This window comes from Odontesthes bonariensis, chromosome 7 (assembly GCF_027942865.1).
Source record: "Odontesthes bonariensis isolate fOdoBon6 chromosome 7, fOdoBon6.hap1, whole genome shotgun sequence".
In the NCBI taxonomy this organism is placed as follows: domain Eukaryota; kingdom Metazoa; phylum Chordata; class Actinopteri; order Atheriniformes; family Atherinopsidae; genus Odontesthes; species Odontesthes bonariensis.
The window spans coordinates 37,427,241-37,450,789 of NC_134512.1; the positions used below are offsets into that span (position 1 = coordinate 37,427,241).

The window sequence follows — 23,549 nt, forward strand, 5'->3', positions numbered from 1 at the left end:
GCTAACGGGAAGCGTTTGGCTGTTAGCTCATGCAGCTATCAGGAAGTGTTTGGCTGTTAGCTCATACAGTTAACAGGAACTGTTTGGCCGTTAGCTGCATGAGCTGACAGGAAGTGTTTGGCCGTTAGCTCATGCAGCTAACAGGAAGTGTTTGGCCGTTAGCTGCATGAGCTGACAGGAAGTGTTTGGCCGTTAGCTCATGCAGCTAACAGGAAGTGTTTGGCCGTTAGCTGCATGAGCTGACAGGAAGTGTTTGGCCGTTAGTTCATACAGCTAACGGGAAGTGTTTGGCTGTTAGCTCATGCAGCTAACGGGAAGTGTTTGGACGTTGGCTCATGCAGCTAACGGGAAGTGTTTGGCCGTTAGCTCATGCAGCTAACAGGAAGCGTTTGGCTGTTAGCTCTTGCAGCTAACAGGAAGTGTTTGGCCGTTAGCTCTTGCAGCTAACAGGAAGCGTTTGACCGTTAGCTCATACAGCTAACAGGAAGTGTTTATATGGAAGATGTTCGGGTGGAATTTAGAGACAATTAATCAAAATATTTAAGAAAAGAAGCTGTTTTTGGTTCAAATCTTTGATGAAGATTCAGAGGGTGAGTTTCCCTCAGAGAGTGACGGGGAAAAGGTGGAGGTAGATGGGACAATGTGTTAAAAATCCAGTGACTAAATTTACTTTCTTCATACTCTTCGGGCCACTCAGTATTGTTCCCATTTACAGTCTCCCTTTATCTCTGAGCATGTTTAAGATGCTGAAATCTGGCTGTCAGAATGTAAAGTTAAAAAAAAAAAAAAAAGGCTTAAATCCTCATTTCACTGGATTTAAACCCTGCAAAGAGGTCTTTTCTTCAGCACTGGAACTGATTTATTTGCAGATAACACATGTGATACGATGTGGAAGTCTGTCTGTGAGATTAAGTCTTTGTTTGTTGTGTAAAAAGCAGCAGAAGAAGAGTTTCCTGCGACTCTGCTGAAACATCTTGATGTAAATGTAGCCTCGGCTTGGAGGAAATTTCCACCTGTGACGCCTGGCTGACTGATGCGACCCGTCTTTAAAACTGTTTTCTCTCGCTGTTCTCAGGGGCGTCGATCGGAGACGGTCAGTCTGCGGTCGCCAGCAACATCGCCAACACCACCTACCGTCTGCAGTGGTGGGACTTCACCAAGTTTGACCTTCCTGAGATCAGCAACGGTACCAGAACTTCTTACTGTGTCCTGCAGTCTGGGACAGCGTTTTTTATTCTGTGACATAAAGATATTTAAATGGACAGTTCGCCTCTTTTGACATGAAGCTGTATGACATCCCATATCAGCAACATCATTTCTGAACATCTTCTTACCCCCTGCTGCGTCCTGTGAGCAGAGTTCCAGCCTCGTTTTGGTGTTGATGAAGGTAGTCCGGCTAGTTGGCTGGGGTTTAAAAAATAAAGCGTTTTGCTTCTCGAAACAATATGCGTTCAACAGAGTAATACATTTGCATCACAAAATGGTTCTCCAGGAAAAAGTCAGACCTCACAATTGCTTGGCCCTATTTTCTCTCCCTTCGTATCACTGCCTGCTGCCGCCTGCCGACAGCCGCGCCTGTTACGGTGTTTGCTGCTCGGTCTGCACAGCAGGCAGTGATACGAAGGGAGAGAAAATAGGACCAAGAGATTGTGAGGTCCGACTTTTTCAGTAAACTTTTGTTAGACTGATTTAAGTGTCACAATACGACTACCGTGACAAAACCAAAGTACTTCCGCCTCTCCAACTCTTTGTGATGAGTCTAAATGGTTAAAGCGTCCCCACTTTTAGGATATTTGCTGCTTCTGGGTCATAAAAGTCTTTTAAAATGCCTCAAAAATCCTTCAGATAAGACCAACGACCCTGAAAGCAGTTTGAGAGGAGATGTTTTCTGATCACCGTTGTGTTCATCTGCTCTACAGCCTCGGTCAATGTTCTGGTGCCAAACTGTAAAATCTACAACGACGCCAGCTGCGACATCTCTGCGGACGGTCAGCTGCTGGCAGTTTTCATTCCCAGCAGTCAGCGGGGTTTCCCGGACGAGGGCATCCTGGCCATCTACTCTCTGGCTCCACACAACCTGGGGGAGATGCTCTACACCAAGAGATTCGGTGCGGTTTCCTTCTTTATTCCGTTTAGTTTCCTTCTTTATTTCCTTCTTTATACGGTTTAGTTTCTATCTTTATTTCCTTCTTTATTCGGTTTAGTTTCCTTCTTTATACGGTTTAGTTTCTATCTTTATTTCCTTCTTTATACGGTTTAGTTTCCTTCTTTATTTCCTTCTTTATTCGGTTTAGTTTCCTTCTTTATACGGTTTAGTTTCTATCTTTATTTCCTTCTTTATTCGGTTTAGTTTCCTTCTTTATTCCGTTTAGTTTCCTTCTTTATTTCCTTCTTTATTCCGTTTAGTTTCCTTCTTTATTCCGTTTAGTTTCCTTCTTTATTCCGTTTAGTTTCCTTCTTTATTCCGTTTAGTTTCCTTCTTTATTCCGTTTAGTTTCCTTCTTTATACGGTTTAGTTTCCTTCTTTATTCCGTTTAGTTTCCTTCTTTATTCCGTTTAGTTTCCTTCTTTATTCCGTTTAGTTTCCTTCTTTATAGGGTTTAGTTTCCTTCTTTATACGGTTTAGTTTCCTTCTTTATTCGGTTTAGTTTCCTTCTTTATACGGTTTAGTTTCCTTCTTTATACGGTTTAGTTTCCTTCTTTATACGGTTTAGTTTTCTTCTTTATACGGTTTAGTTTCCTTCTTTATACGGTTTAGTTTCCTTCTTTATTTCCTTCTTTATTCGGTTTAGTTTCCTTCTTTATTTCCTTCTTTACTCGGTTTAGTTTCCTTCTTTATACGGTTTAGTTTCCTTCTTTATTCGGTTTAGTTTCCTTCTTTATACGGTTTAGTTTCCTTCTTTATTTCCTTCTTTATACGGTTTAGTTTCCTTCTTTATACGGTTTAGTTTCCTTCTTTATTTCCTTCTTTATTCGGTTTAGTTTCCTTCTTTATTTCCTTCTTTACTCGGTTTAGTTTCCTTCTTTATACGGTTTAGTTTCCTTCTTTATTCGGTTTAGTTTCCTTCTTTATACGGTTTAGTTTCCTTCTTTATTCGGTTTAGTTTCCTTCTTTATTTCCTTCTTTACTCGGTTTAGTTTCCTTCTTTATACGGTTTAGTTTCCTTCTTTATACGGTTTAGTTTCCTTCTTTATTTCCTTCTTTATACGGTTTAGTTTCCTTCTTTATTCGGTTTAGTTTCCTTCTTTATTTCCTTCTTTACTCGGTTTAGTTTCCTTCTTTATACGGTTTAGTTTCCTTCTTTATACGGTTTAGTTTCCTTCTTTATTTCCTTCTTTATTCGGTTTAGTTTCCTTCTTTATACGGTTTAGTTTCCTTCTTTATACGGTTTAGTTTCCTTCTTTATACGGTTTAGTTTCCTTCTTTATACGGTTTAGTTTCCTTCTTTATTTCCTTCTTTATTCGGTTTAGTTTCCTTCTTTATACGGTTTAGTTTCCTTCTTTATTTCCTTCTTTATTCGGTTTAGTTTCCTTCTTTATTTCCTTCTTTATTCCGTTTAGTTTCCTTCTTTATACGGTTTAGTTTCCTTCTTTATTCGGTTTAGTTTCCTTCTTTATTCGGTTTAGTTTCCTTCTTTATTCGGTTTAGTTTCCTTCTTTATTCGGTTTAGTTTCCTTCTTTATTTCCTTCTTTATTCCGTTTAGTTTCCTTCTTTATACGGTTTAGTTTCCTTCTTTATACGGTTTAGTTTCCTTCTTTATTTCCTTCTTTATTCGGTTTAGTTTCCTTCTTTATACGGTTTAGTTTCCTTCTTTATTTCCTTCTTTATTCGGTTTAGTTTCCTTCTTTATTTCCTTCTTTACTCGGTTTAGTTTCCTTCTTTATACGGTTTAGTTTCCTTCTTTATTCGGTTTAGTTTCCTTCTTTATTTCCTTCTTTACTCGGTTTAGTTTCCTTCTTTATACGGTTTAGTTTCCTTCTTTATACGGTTTAGTTTCCTTCTTTATACGGTTTAGTTTCCTTCTTTACTCGGTTTAGTTTCCTTCTTTATTCCGTTTAGTTTCCTTCTTTATAGGGTTTAGTTTCCTTCTTTACTCGGTTTAGTTTCCTTCTTTATACGGTTTAGTTTCCTTCTTTATACGGTTTAGTTTCCTTCTTTATACGGTTTAGTTTCCTTCTTTACTCGGTTTAGTTTCCTTCTTCATACGGTTTAGTTTCCTTCTTTATACGGTTTAGTTTCCTTCTTTATACGGTTTAGTTTCCTTCTTCATACGGTTTAGTTTCCTTCTTTATACGGTTTAGTTTCCTTCTTTATACGGTTTAGTTTCCTTCTTTATTTCCTTCTTTATTCGGTTTAGTTTCCTTCTTTATTTCCTTCTTTATTCGGTTTAGTTTCCTTCTTTATTTCCTTCTTTACTCGGTTTAGTTTCCTTCTTTACTCGGTTTAGTTTCCTTCTTTATTCGGTTTAGTTTCCTTCTTTATTTCCTTCTTTACTCGGTTTAGTTTCCTTCTTTATACGGTTTAGTTTCCTTCTTTATTTCCTTCTTTATACGGTTTAGTTTCCTTCTTTATTTCCTTCTTTATACGGTTTAGTTTCCTTCTTTATTTCCTTCTTTATTCGGTTTAGTTTCCTTCTTTATTTCCTTCTTTATTCCGTTTAGTTTCCTTCTTTATACGGTTTAGTTTCCTTCTTTATTCGGTTTAGTTTCCTTCTTTATTCGGTTTAGTTTCCTTCTTTATTCGGTTTAGTTTCCTTCTTTATACGGTTTAGTTTCCTTCTTTATTCGGTTTAGTTTCCTTCTTTATTTCCTTCTTTATTCGGTTTAGTTTCCTTCTTTATTTCCTTCTTTACTCGGTTTAGTTTCCTTCTTTATTCGGTTTAGTTTCCTTCTTTATTTCCTTCTTTACTCGGTTTAGTTTCCTTCTTTATACGGTTTAGTTTCCTTCTTTATTTCCTTCTTTACTCGGTTTAGTTTCCTTCTTTATTTCCTTCTTTACTCGGTTTAGTTTCCTTCTTTATTCGGTTTAGTTTCCTTCTTTATACGGTTTAGTTTCCTTCTTTATTCGGTTTAGTTTCCTTCTTTATTCGGTTTAGTTTCCTTTTTTATTCGGTTTAGTTTCCTTCTTTATTCGGTTTAGTTTCCTTCTTTATTCGGTTTAGTTTCCTTCTTTATACGGTTTAGTTTCCTTCTTTATTCGGTTTAGTTTCCTTCTTTATTCGGTTTAGTTTCCTTTTTTATACGGTTTAGTTTCCTTCTTTATTTCCTTCTTTATACGGTTTAGTTTCCATCTTTATTTCCTTCTTTATTCGGTTTAGTTTCCTTCTTTATACGGTTTAGTTTCCATCTTTATTTCCTTCTTTATACGGTTTAGTTTCCTTCTTTATTCGGTTTAGTTTCCATCTTTATTTCCTTCTTTATTCGGTTTAGTTTCCTTCTTTATACGGTTTAGTTTCCATCTTTATTTCCTTCTTTATACGGTTTAGTTTCCATCTTTATTTCCTTCTTTATACGGTTTAGTTTCCTTCTTTATTCGGTTTAGTTTCCTTCTTTATACGGTTTAGTTTCCTTCTTTATACGGTTTAGTTTCCTTCTTTATTCGGTTTAGTTTCCTTCTTTATTCGGTTTAGTTTCCTTCTTTATTCAGTCTAGTTTCCATCTTTATTCGGTTTTAGACTCGGTCCCTGTGCAGGGTGTAAGACGCCTCTGTTTGCCTCCACAGGTCCGAACGCCATCTCGGTCAGCTTGTCTCCGATGGGCTGCTACGTGATGGTGGGCCTGGCCTCCCGCAGGATCCTGCTGCATCCCACCACCGACCACATGGTGGCGCAAGTCTTCCGCCTGCAGCAGCCACATGGAGGAGAGACTTCCATGAGGGTGAGACGGTGACACACTTTTTTATATTTTCATTTTCTAATACTCTTTTTATTGGTTTTTCAGTTGTAAATGTACAAACATTAGAAAAAGAAAAATGACAACAAAACAAAAACAAACAAACAAAAAACCCACCCCAAAGTAACACGAACGCTGCAATATTTATCTCTACATATATATAAATATATATATCCATGCATACACCAATATATATTTGATTTGATTTATTTATTTGCACAAATATGACAAACAAACAGCTAAAATACAGCAAACCAGATGTGCAGGTGAGATAAAAAAAAAAAAAACAGAGGTTTATAAGTATATCTCACCTCATAGAAATACAAAAAAAAATTAATTACAAGCCACAACAATAAACAAGACAAAACAAGCTATCTTAAAAGGCATAAAATCAAGAAAAAAATACAATATAGAACAGAGCTAAATATAAAAGTGAGTATATGTTAGTGTGATGCATGCTTATATGTACGTATATACACGTACATACACGGACAAAATCAGCAAGATGACAGGAGACAGGTAAGTGAATCGCGTGTTTGAAATAAACAAAATGAAACGAAGTGAAAAGCAGTCGGCCCTCCTCTTCCAGGGACAGATGGTCAGTTAAAGTTATTGTGAGAAGGAATTCAATAGTTCCCAAATCCTCCAAAACTTGTCTGATTCATGGTTAAGGTCATGAGTCAACTACTGAAGAGGAATAAGAGCAGAAATCTGTGTTAACCACCTCAGCTCAATACATTTTTTTAGCCAGAAATAAAAGAATTATCAACAAAGACTTAGTATCTGCGTCAAAGAGAGTGTCTGGGGTGTGACTGAGGTCAGCAAAAATTACCTCCTGTTTTACGGAGTGTACCCCCTTCCAGGAAGTCTGGATACGGTCACATGACCAAAACAAATGAATAAATGTCCCTTTATGTATTTTACATTTATAACAAAGGTTAGAGGTGCCAGGAAACATTCTCTGGAGGCGAACGGGTGTGTAATAACTTCTAAAAATTTTTTTTAAAGTTCTGTTCATGTATAGAGATTGAGGTACATTTAGGGAAAACGCCGCTACAGATCTTGTCCCAGTCAACAGGATTGAACGTCACCTCCGGATCGCGTTCCCATAAGAAGAATCAAAATAAAGAAGTGAAACATAAATCTTTGAAATTAGTCTTTTGGGAGACTTCCTACCGTTTACACGATAGGAAGACGCAGATATTTTCCTGCGGTTTGGCCTCTCATTTACACCAAAACCCCGTTTTCATCACAGAAAACGATTATTTCTAAAACCTCCGGCCAAAGTGGAGATTTCTGATTACGCCGGTTATGTGTTGCCGTGTCAACTGGGAGAAACGGCGTTTTAGGTTCTTAAACGTCACATTATGCGCCAGAAAATGCTTATCGTCATGCGAGCGCCTTGTGTTTACAGTTTGTTTGGCTGCTGATCAGGATCATCATGGATGACGTTAAAGTTCTACTAATTTTTTACGTTTCTGGCCTTAATGCATTTGTCAGTTCAAAATAGAGGAGCACCACTCTTCTGTGGCCGCTCCTGCGTCCAGTATCCACTGACTGTCTATATTTCCCTCTTATTGCCTTCAGTTTTGTTGTGATATTTGCTCGCGTTGTCTCCTCCTTCACATGAGGAAAGTCCTCGATTCTGAGGATTTTGATTGGCTTGCATGGCTTTATTCCTTTCCCTACACTGCCGCCAACAGTTATTATGGCGCTTGACGGCGTATTTATGAAGGTTGATGTAAATGACAAGTTTTTTGGAAAACGATGTTATTATTGAAAACGGAGGGGGGGCAATATTTTTTTCTCTAAATACCCGGCTATGTGTAAATGTGGCCTTAGCCAAAATGATCATGTTTTCCAATTCGGACAATCCCAGGCGAATCTTGCCCGGCGCACACTTTTTAATACGTGATTGTAATTCTGATGGTTCTCACACGGATGTTTCAGCTCGACCTGCGGTGCCGTTTATCGCCGAGCACGCTCTTCTCCAGCGCGTTCCTCATCTAGTTTTGGTTTGTTTCAGATGGTGTTCAACGTGGTTTACCCCATGGCGCCGGACCAGCGGCGCCACGTCAGCATCAACTCTGCTCGCTGGCTGCCGGATCCCGGAATAGGCCTGGCTTACGGAACCAACAAGGGCGACCTGGTGATCTGCCGTCCTGTGTAAGTCTTCTGACTCCGAGACGGTGCTGACCGTCATGGTGCACGTTCCTCTGTCCCGTCACATGATGATGTGCTGGCAGGGCGTCCTGTTTACACACCATCATCATCATCATCTTCATCTTCATCAGCAGCAGCAGTGTCAGGGTGGAGGAGGGCTGCTTCAGAGGTGGTGGTTTGGTTCACTGGACTTCAAACTGCTTCTGTTTTTAAAACAAATAATCACAAGAGCTTGAATCATGTCAGCTGGACTTCTTCTTCTTCTTCTTCTTGGATCTTGAAGATGTTTGACCTCCCATCCGAAAGGCTTCGGTGGGGAGTGTCAGCCGATGGGTCGTTGCACGTGTCACTGAACCCCCGATCAATCATTATCAATACTCCATGAGTCAGAAGTGAATCCAAACTAATGTGGAAGGAAACATATTTACTCATTACAGTGATGGAGCTCCATCGGAGCAAAAAGAAGCTCTTAAATAGGAAGTAGGAGGCGTTCAGCGAAGCTTTTTATCACTGAACGTCTCCATCATGATGCTGGTGAACAGGTGTCAACGGCTGCTGTGGAACAATGTTTTCAACAACCTGTGGAGGAAAAACAGGGACTTTATCTACACAATAATGTTAAATATTCCATAAAGTTATTTAGGTTATCAAGTATTCCATCGATTCATCAAATAATCAGACACCATTGCTGTATAAATAAAGTTGTATCTCATCTCTTTTCTAATTTTTGCATAAATAACCATTTTAAAAGCGAAATTAACATAAAGATTATTTACAAATAGCCTCATTTAGGGCTGGGACTGAAAAACATTTATCTCCAAACATCCCTCCTCCTGATACTGGACTATAACAGGACTACAGAACAGCAGGTATTAGCTTTCCAGCTAACACCCAGCTGTGCTAACATCCGTTAGCTTCTCTCCTGCTGTCTCTGCTTTCATAAACTGTATTTAAATGCAGCTGAAATCCTAATAAAGCCTCTTATTTCCTGTTTTATTGTCTGTTATCAGACAGCACAGCGACTGGCTGCTTTCTGCTGCGATGCTGTAGCATTGACGTTGTGCTATCGTGCTAAGCTAACTGGCTTTTACAATGGACACACTTCAGTATTTTCTCTTTTTCTTTGAAATGCTCCCAAACTTTAGACATTTTTTCTCTTTTTCTCTTGATTTTGCTCCTCGTTTTCTACGGTTTCCTCCATCAAATCGAGCCGTAGCACGTGCGCGCGCACGTTGTTTAGCAGTAATAACTGTCCGTGTGAAACAGGGCAACCGCTGAGCAGAATTAAACGACACATCTGATTTTTTTGTAATCGAGTTACTCGAGGAAGTGTTTGGGTTCTCGCTGAAAGCAACAGCAGAAGTGTTTGGCCGTTAGCTCATTCAATTCAATTCAATTCAATTCAAAAATACTTTATTTATCCCAGAGGGAAATTAAATGTTGATGTAGCTCAATTAAATCAAGGAGTTATTATAGATGCTGATGGCTGTGGGCAGGAATGATTTCCTGTAGCGGTCCATTTTGCATCCAAACTGAAGAAGCCTTTGACTGAAGAGACTCTGTTTTCCGATAACAGTCTCATGGAGAGGATGTTCAGGGTTGTCCATAATTCTCTTGATTTTATGCAAAATCCTTCTTTGCATTATTGTCTCCAGAGGTTCCACAGCCGTCCCCAGAACAGAACCAGCCTTCTTTATCAGGTTGTTGAGTCTTTTTAGGTCCCTGGTTCTGATGCTGCTGCCCCAACAGATGACGAGGAAATGACGCTCTCAACAACAGACTTGTAGAAGATCTGCAACATCTTGTTGCAAACCTTGAAGGACCTTAGCTTCCTCAAGAAGTACAGTCTGCTCTGTCCTTTCTTGTAGATGACTTCACTGTTGTGTCTCCAGTCCAGTCTGTTGTCCACATGAACACCAAGGTATTTATATTCCTCAACCACCTCCACTTCTTCTCCCATGATGGAAACAGGGTTTGATCTGACCCTGTTTCTCCTGAAATCTACAATCATCTCCTTTGTTTTGTTAACATTCAAGATGAGATGATTGTTCCCACACCATGCCACAAAGCGGTCCACCAGCTCTCTGTACTCAGCTTCTTGTCCATCTCTGATACACCCGACAACTGCAGAGTCATCTGAATATTTCTGTAGATGACAGGAGTCTGACTTGTACTGGAAGTCTGAAGTGTACAGAGTGAAAAGGAATGGTGAGAGTACAGTCCCCTGTGGTGCTCCTGTGCTGCTGATCACCTGGTTAGACACACAATTCTTCAGTCTGACAAGCTGTGGTCTGTTTGTCAGGTAGTCATTAATCCAGGTGATTGTTGAGGCCTCCACCTGAGTCTTCTGGAGTTTCAGACAAAGCAGATCAGGCTGGATTGTGTTAAATGCACTGGAGAAATCTAAGAACATGATCCTCACAGTGCTGCCTGCTTTGTCCAGATGACAGTGGGTTTGTTGAAGCAGGTGTATGATAGCGTCTTCAACTCCAACTCCATGGCGATAAGCAAACTGCAGGGGGTCCTGATATGTGCTGGTTTGCTTACACAGGTGGGTCAACAGGAGTCTCTCCAGGACCTTCATGATGTGGGATGTCAGGGCAACAGGTCTGTAGTCATTGATGTCTGAAGGGTGAGTTTTCTTTGGTACCGGAACCAGACAGGATGTCTTCCACAACAGTGGTACCTTCTCTTGGTTCAAGCTAAGGTTGAAAAGGTGTTGCAGAATCCCACAGAGCTGCTCTGCACAGGCCTTCAGGACTCGGGGGCTGACACCATCTGGACCTGCAGCCTTGTTCCGGTTCAGTCTCTCCAACTGCCTCTTCACCTGACTTCTAGAAACAGAAAAGTGGGAGGGGGAGGCAAAGGGGACAGCAGCATCTCCTGATTGGGTTGAAGACAAACTAGTGGAAGCAGAAGAATCCATGACTGAGGTGGAGGTGGAGATGTTACAGGAAAGCTGTGGGTCAGAGGAGGGTGGGATGTCTCTTTGGCTGGGAACAGGAGGGGAGGATGGTGAGCTTGTTCCTGAACTGAACCTGTTGAAGAATGTGTTCAGCTCATTTGCTCTGTCCAGACTTCCATCCATCCGATCCTCCCTCTGCTTGAGGCCTGTGATCTTCTTCATTCCTGTCCACACATCTCTGATATTGTTCCTCTGCAGTTTACTCTCAAGCTTCTTTCTATACACCTCCTTGCTCTCTCTGATCTTGACTTTGAGCTGCTTCTGTATACTCCTCAGTAACTCCCTGTCTCGCTCCCTAAAGGCTCTTTTTTTCTTGTTCAATAGTTCCTTTAGCTCACTGGTGATCCAGGGTTTGTTATTAGGGAAGCATCTCACTGTTCTGGTGGGGATGGTGTTGTCCACACAGAAGTTTATATAGTCAGTCACACACTCAGTCATGGCATTAATGTCCTCTCCATGTGGCTTACAAAGAGAAATCCAATCGGTTGCATCAAAACAACCCTGTAAGGCTTCTTCAGCTTCATGTGACCACTTTCTAACAGTCCTTTTTGTGACAGGTAGTCTCTGGACTAGGGGTTTATATGCTGAACAGAGAAAAACAAGGTTGTGATCTGATTTACCCAGGGGAGGTCTTGATTTGGAAATGTATGAATCCTTGACATTTGTGTAAAACAAATCCAATGTCTTGTTTTCTCTGGTAGAGCAGCTGACAAACTGTTGAAAAGTTGGCAGTGTAGCAGAGAGTGAGGCATGATTAAAATCACCAGATATTGCCACAAAAGAATTGGGGTGTTGTGTCTGTATCTTAGCAACAACGGAACTGATGACATCACATGCAGTGTCGGCAACAGCTGAGGGTGGAATGTAAACAGCCACCAAAACAACACTGGTGAACTCTCTTGGCAAATAATATGGATGAAAAATTACTGCCAATAGTTCAATGTCAGGACTGCAGAGACGACTCTTCACAGTAACATGTCCTGGCTGACACCATCTGTTGTTGACAAGCACTGCCAATCCACCCCCTTTCCTTTTCCTGCTACTCTTTAAATCTCGATCTGCTCGTACAGTCAGGAAGCCCGGCAGAGAGACGCTGGAGTCGGGGATATGATCCTGTAGCCATGTCTCAGTAAAACACATAATGCTACATTCCCGATATTCTTGCTGAGTCCTTGTCAAGGCTAGAAGTTCATCCAACTTGTTAGCTAACGATCTTACATTGCCCATGATGACGGATGGCAGAGATGGTTTGAACTTCTTCTTTCTTTCTCTCCTCTTTGCTCCTGCTCTGCAGCCACGACGCGTTTGGCCGTTAGCTCATGCAGCTAACGGGAAGGGTTTGGCCGTTTGCTCATGCAGCTAACGGGAAGGGTTTGGCCGTTAGCTCATGCAGCTAACAGGAAGTGTTTAGCTTTTAGCTCATGCAGCTAACAGGAAGTGTTTGGCCGTTAGCTCATGCAGCTAACAGGAAGTGTTTGGCCGTTAGCTCATACAGCTAACAGGAAGTGTTTAGCTGTTAGCTCATGCAGCTAACAGGAAGTGTTTGGCTGTTAGCTCATACAGCTAACAGGAAGGGTTTGGCCGTTAGCTCATGCAGCTAACAGGAAGTGTTTGGCTGTTAGCTCATACAGCTAACAGGAAGGGTTTGGCCGTTAGTTCATGCAGCTAACAGGAAGCGTTTGGCCGTTAGCTCATGCAGCTAACGGGAAGGGTTTGGCCGTTAGCACATGCAGGTAACAGGAAGCGTTTGGCCGTTAGCTCATGCAGCTAACAGGAAGGGTTTGCCCGTTAGCTCATACAGCTAACAGGAAGTGTTTGGACGTTAGCTCATACAGCTAACAGGAAGTGTTTGGCTGTTAGCTCATGCAGCTAACGGGAAGCGTTTGGCCGTTAGCTCATGCAGCTAACGGGAAGGGTTTGGCCGTTAGCGCATGCAGCTAACAGGAAGTGTTTGGCCGTTAGCTCATGCAGCTAACAGGAAGGGTTTGCCCGTTAGCTCATACAGCTAACAGGAAGTGTTTGGACGTTAGCTCATACAGCTAACAGGAAGTGTTTGGCTGTTAGCTCATACAGCTAACGGGAAGTGTTTGGCTGTTAGCTCATACAGCAGAATTAAAGGTAGGGTAGGAGATCCTGGATTTTGAGTCCAGCGAAGCTGCATTTTGAAAATACACAGGTAAAAAGTCCCAACCCTTTTCTTCACTTTCCCCCCCAAAGCCACGCCTCTAGAGTACATGAACGAGCACGAAGGTGCATGAGCGCTGTTCTGACAGCAAGCATCGATCGTTGCCGTATTTAGTATTTAGTAAATGCTAACTATACGTTTAATAATGCTAGGTGCTAGCCAAGCTGGCTCTAGTTTAGCTTCCTGCCAAGCTTCTGGACGCGTAATGCGTTCACGGAGCAGGGTACGCGCACAGGGGGAAGGAGGGGGAGGGAGGAGCAGATTGCAGTTTGATAGACGCATCAGAATCCAATCATTGTGAACGGTCCGTTCACAATGATTGGATAGTGTTTTTCCTAGATTGTTCGTTCTAGAGGCCACTAAAACTTTTCATATTTGTGTCAAAACTTTTAATTAATTGGTTGCAATGGGGGTGTGAAGAGTATTTCAAGCAATATGTAAAAAAATGTTCCAGAAAAAGATCCCCTACCCCACCTTTAAACGACACATCTGATTTTTGTAATCGAGTTACTCGAGGAAGCGTTTGGGTTCTCGCTGAAAGCAACAACAGGTGTGTTGGAGCACCAATCCGCGACCTTCTGCTGAATAAAGAACACGAGAGCCAGCGCGATGTGCGTTTCACGCTTCCAGAATAATCTGTGATCTGCTCTGAACGTTCAGAGATGAAGAGAAAGGGGACGTCCGACCATGTTTCTTTAACCTGCCGTCGCTCCAATGGGAGGAACGTCATCTTCTGGCACCGTGACGGTCTGAACCAGCCAAATTAAACTTCTAACTTATTAATTAAACGTTTTTGACTCCAAACACAGAAAACGAGTCTTTCTGAGTCGCGGTTTCTGTTAAGCAACAACAGTTTGACTGAGTTTTAAGGCTGATTCAGTGTTGCACTCGCCTGTCGATCACAGCTGTTCTGCTGACACACACTTCCATCAGCTCAGGGGAGTTCAGGGGACAACAATCCCACCACCTTTTCCTCCTGAAGTCGTACGTCTCAGATCCAGTGACGTGTCGCTCAGACTCCTCCATCTACCTCCAACCAAACTCCGAACCAATCAGCAGCTGGTTGGGGGCGGGGCTTCCTCTGCAGAGGGGATATCTGCAGCGTTGGCACCTCGGGGCCCAATCCTGACTGATGGCAGCTCCGGTTTGTTGTTTTTTTTTCCTCTGAGCTGCAGATCCTCCCTCCACCCTCCTCCACACGAAGCCACTGATGTGATTATCTTGATGTTGGATCTCAACAGGAAGGAAGAGCACTAATTGGAGAAGCCCAATTAGTGCTTTTAACGAGGTCGTGGTCTGTGTGATTCCACAAAGACTTCCCTCCTGTTTCTGAGGCTTCCTGAGTGGAAGTGAATTAACACTCTCTGTGTGTGTGTGTTTGTGTGTGTGTGTGTGTGTGTGTGTTCAGGTTCTACCGAAGTGACGGGGAGAGTCCCGCAGAGCAGAGCAGCGAACCCTTGTTCTCTGTCAACAACAGCGGAACCAGCCGGACCCGAGGTTCTGATCGACCGGGGTGAGAACCGTGACACACATCTGATAACTTCAGCTGATTTTAACGGTCTCGGTTAGATTTCATCCATCATTTATCTGCTCCTGGGTTACTCTGGTCCATCTTTCATCCTCAGTTTGGGCTTGAAGCAGATGGCGAGTGATAGTTCAGTCCAATTTGTTTACTCTATCATTAGATCTGACTTAAAGGGACAGTTCGCCTCTTTTGACATGAAGCTGTATGACATCCCATATCAGCAACATCATTTATGAACATCTTCTTACCCCCTGCTGCGTCCTGTGAGCAGAGTTCCAGCCTCGTTTTGGTGTTGATGAAGGTAGTCCGGCTAGTTGGCTGGGCTTTAAAAAATAAAGCGTTTTGCTTCTCAAAACAATTTGCTTTCAACAGAGTAATACATTTGCATCACAAAATGGTTCTCCAGGAAAAAGTCAGACCTCACAATCTCTTGGCCCTATTTTGTCTCCCTTCATATCACTGCCTGCTGTTTTTATAGTTTTATTCTTTTCATAGTTAAACTTAATAGTTTAGGTGCTAAGGGGGGTTTATGTCTGAACTGAGAACATTAATCTGGGTCTCATCGACCAATACGTGAACAAGACATTGGCTGTGATTGAAACCGCATACTACATACTACATACTATATACTACATACTGCATACTACATACTGCATACTGCATACTGCATACTGCATACTACATACTACATACTATATACTACATACTGCATACTACATACTGCATACTGCATACTGCATACTACATACTACATACTATATACTACATACTGCATACTACATACTGCATACTGCATACTGCATACTACATACTACTTACTACATACTACATACTACTTACTGCATACTACATACTACATACTGCACACTGCATACTACATACTGCATACTACATACTACATACTGCATACTGCATACTGCATACTACATACTACTTACTGCACACTGCATACTACATACTGCATACTACATACTGCATACTGCATACTACATACTACTTACTACATACTGCATACTACATACTACTTACTACATACTGCACACTGCATACTACATACTGCATACTACATACTGCATACTGCATACTACATACTGCATACTGCACACTACATACTGCATACTACATACTGAATACTGCATACTGCATACTACATACTACATACTGCATACTGCATACTGCACACTACATACTGCACACTGCATACTGCATACTACATACTGCATACTACATACTGCATACTACATACTACATACTGCATACTGCATACTGCACACTGCATACTATATACTGCATACTACATACTGCATACTGCATACTACATACTGCATACTACATACTGCATACTACATACTGCATACTACATACTGAATACTGCATACTATATACTACATACTGCACACTGCATACTGCATACTGCATACTACATACTGCATACTGCATACTACATACTGCATACTACATACTACATACTGCATACTGCACACTGCATACTATATACTGCATACTACATACTGCATACTGCATACTACATACTACATACTGCGCACTGCATACTACATACTGCACACTGCATACTATATACTGCATACTACATACTGCATACTGCATACTACATACTACATACTACATACTGCGCACTGCATACTACATACTGCACACTGCATACTATATACTGCATACTACATACTGCATACTGCATACTACATACTACATACTGCATACTACATACTACATATTACATATTACATACTACATACTGCATACTGCATACTACATATTACATACTGCATACTACATACTACATACTGCATATTACATACTGCATACTACATATTACATACTGCATACTACATACTACATACTGCATACTACATACTGCATACTACATATTACATACTGCATACTGCATACTGCATACTACATACTACATACTGCATACTACATACTACATACTGCATACTTCCATACTACATACTTACATACTGCATACTATATACTGCATACTACATACTACATACTACATACTGCATAATACATACTGCATACTGCATACTGCATAACTGCATACTACATACTGCATACTACATACTGCACACTACATACTACATACTGCATACTACATACTGCACACTGCATACTATATACTGCATACTATATACTGCATACTACATACTACATACTACATACTTACATACTACATACTACATACTGCATACTCATCGATTAGACAGTATGCAGAGCGTTTACCCACAATGCATTTCGCTCCTGGCCGAGCCGAAATCAGCCGGCCTGAAGCTGATTTCTCTTAAGCTCTAAACTCTGTAAACTTTAGCAACATTTGAAACATTTTCAGGAGAGAAAGTAGTCGTTTAGATCCCCAACGTGTTGAAAACCTGACAAAATACCGGCTGTTTACAATTTTGTTCCCACGAATTCGGTGCTACTAAAGCTAGCCGCAGTGAGCTAACGCACTTCCTGTTATTTTCACAAAATAAAATACCCGTTGCCTTTTATCATAGGGAAAGCCATTACCATACAATTGGTGCTTTTGTTTTGAAAACAGGAAGTGAACCTACCCTCGTTGTAGCTAGCTTGAAACTGCCGTTTTGACAGGAAATGACGATCGGCGACGTCACTTTACGTTGCATCTTGGGTAGTTTGCGTATGAGTAGTAACCTCATGATGCATACCCAACATTTTGGAGAATCTAGTATGCATCCGGGAACCTCTCGCTTACTCAAACTCACATACTAACTCAAAAAGTTAGTATGAGTCGTAGGAGAAGTATTCGGTTTGGAACACAGCCTGCGACTATTCAGATTCTGAAATCGTTGCGCTGTTTTTCAAAGATATCATCAAAGTGTCTGTGATTGATTTTCAGACTGAACCGATCAGGTTGGAGACTGGACAGAGACATGGGACTGATGAACGCGATTGGTCTTCAGCCCCGAAACCCCGCCCCTTCCGTGACGTCACAAGGAACCCAGACGCCGATCATCCAGCTGCAGAATGCGGAGACTCAGACGGAGAGGGACCTCTCAGAGCCCAGCGCCTCCCAGACGCCACTCAGTACGGGCACACTTCTGTCTTTAAAACCGATGGGAAAGCCCGCTCCTGATTGGTCGAGCATCTGGCCTCTGAGTTTAATCTGCGTTCAGGGCTGCAATAACGGGTTTTATTCTTAGAGAAATGGTTTAAGTAATGTAGTTACAGCGTTGGAACCAGGAACAACGTCAGTGTGGGGGACTGGCTGCTCCTGGAGCTCCAGCTGAGCCTCAGAGTTGTTGAGGTTGTTTCCACCGGTCAGTGGAAACTCAGTTCCCCACAGCAGCAGAAGCACCTGTGGTGGAATAATAGAGCTCTGTGAAGTTACTTATAGCAGCAAAAAGTCTTTACTTTCTCTCCAGCTGCTGTGTTTTTGTCCTTTCTGCCTCTCACTGAGCAGACTGCAGGGAAATCGGCTGTTACACTGGAAAAAAGTCTTACCAAGAATGTTGGTCTAATTTCTAGTCAAAATATCTCATTACACTTAATATAAGACACAACTGCCTAACAAGTTCTATTTCAGCCAGATATAGGGACTTGTTTGAAGACAATACATCTGGAATATCTTGTTAAAGGAAAAAGTCTTGAAAACAAATTGTTTTGAGTCACATATCATATGAAACAAGCTTTTGTTTTACATTTGAAGAGGTTTTTAAGCTAATTTGAAGATCACTTTTAACTCAAAAGTCCCAAATATCACATTTTTTTTAAAGAAATCTTGACAAGCCCATTTTCACTAGTTCCATTGGCAGATTTTTTTGCTTATTTCAAGCAAAAATGTCTTTTATTTGTTGTTTTTTTTTACTTATTTTTGGAGGGGCATTTATTCCAGTGCACAGCCTTCATGGACAGATTCAGAGGTCTGAAAAAAGGCAAAAAACCACCTCCTTCATGTGACCTAATTAGCTTCTGCTAAATTTGGCGTGTGTCCGTTTCCTGACCTTTAAACATATCGGCATGTGGTTTTACTTCTCTGTGGCTTCGCTGCCAGAGTCGGTTCACAGGGAGGTTTGGAGAAGAGGAAAACAAAGACGAAACTAAGCAGATAAAGACCTTGTCGGCGTGTTGGAGCTCAAACACTGACGGACACGAACTGTTCAGTTCAACAGTCAGTGTCTCTGAACATGGTTCCAGTCCTGGGCCTGATGTGAGTGATGATGCTCCTGCTCATCTCTTAAAACTCACAGAATCATTTAGCATCAAAACAGACTCAAATGTTGCTTTTAGCCTTCTTCTTCTGCCCCAGTTTGATTTATCGATCTAAAACTGTCCCGAGACGAACAGGAAAAACAGGTTTCAGTGTGTTTTACATAGGGCTGGGCAGCGATTATAATGTTTAATCTAATTAATCGCATGATTTCCCTGATTAATCACGATTAATCGCATTTGTACGCAGAATCCAAAAATGAATCCAAAAGTAGTGTATAGCTTTTAGCATTTAGTTTTATTTTAAATGTGCTGCCATATGAATGAAAGTGCCATAACATTTGTTGTGCAAACACACTTTTAACATCAGCATCTTTCTGTAGTTTTTATGTAGAAGCCTCGCTCCACTGTCTGTTTCCTTGAATGACTTGCTGCTATCAGTTGTGTGTTTTGCCTTTAAGTGATATTTTAGACTGGAACTACTACGCTGAGAAGACAATTCAACTTGGCAGTGTTTACAGATGACTTTGGTTCTGTCGACTCCGCCGTCTGGAAGAACTTTAAAATGAAAATGGCCGAGTAAAAGTTCCGTACCCTTCTCCATGTTTGGTGGATCCGCCGATTACTTTCTTTTCCGGTTCCACAGCAGACAGCAGCAGACTTTTACAGAATAAAAGCCTGTGAGCAACAGACTTTTACAAAATAAAAGCCTGTGAGCAGCAGACTTTTACAGAATAAAAGCCTGTGAGCAACAGACTTTTACAAAATAAAAGCCTGTGAGCAACAGACTTTTACAGAATAAAATAAATAATAAAACAGGGGTGGTTTGTGGCGTAGTGGGCTGAGCAGGCGCCCCATGTACAGAGGCTATAGTCTTCGCTGCAGCTGGCCCCGGTTCGAGTCCCGCATCGGACGGCCCTGTGCTGCGTGTTGTTCCCCCTCTCTCTGCCCCCTGCTTCCTGTCTCTCTGAACTTTCCATTAAAGGCACAAAAAAATGTTTTTTTGAAATTGTTTTATTAAAAAAAAACCCCAAAAAACTGCGTTAATGCGCGATAAAATATTTATCTGCGTTAAATAAATAACGAGTTAACTAGCTCTAGTTTTGCAGTTTAAATCAGAACCGTGATGTGGCTTCAGGCTGTGGAAAGCTGGTCAAAGACGATGATTGATTCGTGTGTTTGGAAAGAGAAGTCGATGCTCTGTGACTGAAGCTTCTCTCCGTCTGCTCAGGTGTTCCTCCAGAGACTCCGTCCACGAGTCGAGCTGCTCAGGCGCCGCCGGAGGCGTCTGAGGGCAGCAGGGTTCAGGACGGCGTCCCGGCAGAGTCTTCGGCAGAGGCCCACACTTCTGCAGCTGGTTCTGGTACTGTTCCCCCCTCTGTCACACCTCATTAGATCATTCCCACCACCAGTCACCAGGACCTCCAGCCGACATAAAACTGTAAAAGCAGAACCTGGACTCTGACTAACAGGCAGGAGGACGCACGCAGGTTGGAAGCAGTCATGTGACTTTGAGGCTGAGTCTGTCCCGGCGGTGGTCTTGATGATGTTTAACGTGTTTGGAGCGACTCGGTGACATCTGTTGTCGTCTCGCAGGTCCGGCGGAGTCCGCTGAGTTCGGCTCGGGTGAGGACGCGCTGGCTCGGATCCGCCGGCTGATCGCGGAGGGGGGCATGACGGCGGTGGTCCAGCGGGAGCAGAGCACCACCATGGCGTCCATGGGCGGCTTCGGGAACAACATCATCGTCAGCCACAGGATCCACCGCGGCTCCCAGACGGGCGCCGGGGCCTCCAGACCGGCGGCCAACGCCTCCTCGCGCTCCGTCCTCCTCGCCCAGTCCTACTCCCGCTGCCCCCCCCAGGCCGCCCACCCTTCGGAGCAGCTCGCGCCCGTGTGGGGCCCCCAGGTGGCGCCGGGCCCCCCGGGGCTGCCGGTGGACATGGACGATGTGTTCGACGGAGCACGGACAGACGAGGACTCCCTGCCGGGCCCGTCCTCCTCCTCCTCCCTGCTGTTGTCTTCCCCCTCCTCCTCCTCTTCCTCCTCCTCCTCCCACAGCCCCCTCCCTGGCGGTGGGGGGGGCCCTAATAGTTACCCCGGCGACCCGTACAGCAGGTAGTCCTCCTGCTGGCCAATGGAAGCAGAGCGCCGGGCGGCGGGCGGTGGGCGCTCCTCACAGCCTTATCTCACAGAAATGGGTGCTGCTTTGACTCTGCCTGGAAAAGAAGGGACTCGGGAGCCCTTCCTCCCCCCTCCTCCCCCCCCCCAGCGGCGCCGGCTGCTCTTCCTCTGCACTTATAAGTCTGAACCGCCATCATTCCTCGTCAGGACAGAACAGAGCCCCCCTCCGCCGCCGCCCCACGTCTGAGGGGGTGAGGAGGGGCAGAATCCGGGGGTTTCTCACATTTTACTCCAACGTGCTGCACTCGGTGCCATGTGATGTTGAATTTGATGTGACGTAGTGATTGAAGTGTTTGAAAGCGACCGCAGGAACTGCGGCGTTTTGGAGTTCGGAACCGGGACTCGATGTGGACTGAACGGACCGAGCGCTTTTAAAGGCTGAAGAGGAGGGCAACCATTTGCTGTGGGGGCGGAGGGTGGGGGCGCATCATCATGACCTGCTCCACCTGCTCCACCCCCACATTTCTAAAAAACCCACAGTTGCACTACAGTGTGTGTTTGGTGCTAAGCGAGGCCTGGACGTGTGTGTGTGTGTGTGTGTGTGTGTGTGTGTGTGAGAGAGACCATGTGACCATGTTTTTAGTGAATCATGTGTGTGACGGCTGTTTTCATGCAGGTGAGATACTGAGACAGGTGTTCAGATTCAGCTCCACTTCCTGAAGACGCCGTTCATCCAGCGAGCCGAGGCCTTTGCTTTTAAATCCCAGCTGATGGTTCACCAAACACCAGAAACGAACCAGGGTGGAACCCGCGTTTTTCCCAGGTGTGTCTCTGGATGTTCTGCCACCATCAGTTTACAATGTTCCGGGTGAAACGTTTTGCAAGTACGGTGGCTCTGAGCGACTCAAACGACGAGACGAATCGATGGAAAAACTGTTCTGGAGTCGCAGTTTTAACACGAGATAATGTGATAGAACCAGAACCCGGTGTGCAAAGACCCGAAACCTCCAGAAATGCCTCTTTTCTTACCAACTCAGTTCAGGTTCTGGTTCCAGTTCAGAGCCTTTGGGACCCTCTCACTCCGGTGTTCGGACCCTGTAGAGGTTTACCTACTCGGATCAGTGTTCTGTTCTGTGTTGGACGGGTGGTGCAGATCCAGAACCGAGCAGAACGGGTCACCAGCCTGTTCCTGAACACGGTTTGTTTGCTCAAAAGCCAGCTGCGCTCCTCGTGTTCTTCTTCTGCCGCTCGCACCTGGCCTCCACGTTCTTCTTCTTCTCTCTTCTCAGGCAGACGCTCAGCGGATGATAGTAGTAGAAGAAGAAGAAGAAGAATGAAACGAAAAATCAAAGGAACTATCACCAATGAGCGAAAAGGTCGATTGATTCATGTTTCTTCACTTGAGAAAATTAGATCCGATAGCCGGTTCTGGACTTCAAACGGGTCTGGTTGCTCATCATAAACCCAGGAGCCTGATGAACATTTCACATTTAGACCAACCAAAGAGTTGGTGCTGATCTGAAACCGGTCCTATAAGTTAGGAACTGGCTCAGAACCAGAACCAGAACCAGAACCACTGCAGTCCAAAAGAGGAATTACACGTCAGAGAGAGAAACGTTCCTTCTCTCCGTCCTGTTCTCATCCAGGACACACGGCACACCGCTGCTTCTAACACTTTATTATGTACCACAAAGCATCATGGGATTTGTAGTTCTGTACTGCAACATTGTTGAATGTCTGTGTGTGTGGGGGCGGGGCTTCAGAAGAACTAACCAGCTGGGGACACGTTTCCGTGGTTTGTTCCTCTGAGAGAAAACAAACTGAAGATTAAAGCCGCGGCGTGTGTGAAGAAGACGGCCCGAAGGAGCATCTGGAGCTCACCCCAGATGTTCTTACAGCTGTTACAGTAGAGAGGAAGAGGAGTTTATGAGGGGTTCCGCGCCCATGTTGTTCACGCCGTTCGTGGTCGTGAAACTAAAACTGGATCAGAACCATCAAACCTTTGCTGCTCTGCCTCTGAATCCGTTTCTGACGTGACGCTCTGATCAGCGCCGTCTTTTTGCCGACTCAGCCTCTCTGGGGCGAAGACCGGCCGGCGTCCCGTCTCGACCCGATCCGGGATCTGGACTGATCGGGAACCCAGATCCAGAATCTGGACCCAGAATCAGCTGGAAACTGAACCCTGAGCCGAAATAAAACTCGGTTCCTGTGATTTATTTGGAGCTCAGGGCTGTCCAGCTGTTCCAGCTGTGGGCCGATAATGAGTTAAAGTAGTTAGAGACGTGTGCGTCTCACATCAGGTGGTGACGAGGACTGAACCCGACACGCCCACGCCACACGGGCTTCGTACACAAGTGGATGTAAAAAACTGAATTATATTTTACTACGTCTGCTGCCTTTGACTCCTCCCACTGAACCGTCAGCATTGGCTCCTCCCACTCTGCGGCTGCCTGCTTTGGCTCCTCCCACTCCGCCTTCTGGGATCTTCTCTGCTTCACTTCCTG

The 23,549-nt window shown here is 43.5% G+C and overlaps 1 protein-coding gene across 2 annotated transcripts in view; it reads left to right on the forward strand.

Moving 5' to 3' along the window:
- The window catches only part of ambra1b (autophagy/beclin-1 regulator 1b), a 50,739-nt gene extending 28,736 nt beyond the window's left edge, over positions 1 to 22,003 (forward strand). For both annotated transcript variants that reach the window (XM_075470728.1, XM_075470729.1), the window contains exons 12-19: positions 1,076 to 1,186; positions 1,920 to 2,108; positions 5,725 to 5,879; positions 7,921 to 8,060; positions 14,616 to 14,720; positions 17,614 to 17,801; positions 20,155 to 20,286; positions 20,520 to 22,003. In XM_075470728.1, coding sequence (XP_075326843.1) covers positions 1,076 to 1,186; positions 1,920 to 2,108; positions 5,725 to 5,879; positions 7,921 to 8,060; positions 14,616 to 14,720; positions 17,614 to 17,801; positions 20,155 to 20,286; positions 20,520 to 21,043 — 1,544 coding nt within the window. In that variant the 3' untranslated portion in view covers positions 21,044 to 22,003. The remainder of the gene's footprint in view (positions 1 to 1,075; positions 1,187 to 1,919; positions 2,109 to 5,724; positions 5,880 to 7,920; positions 8,061 to 14,615; positions 14,721 to 17,613; positions 17,802 to 20,154; positions 20,287 to 20,519) is intronic.
- Positions 22,004 to 23,549: the final 1,546 nt, after the last annotated feature.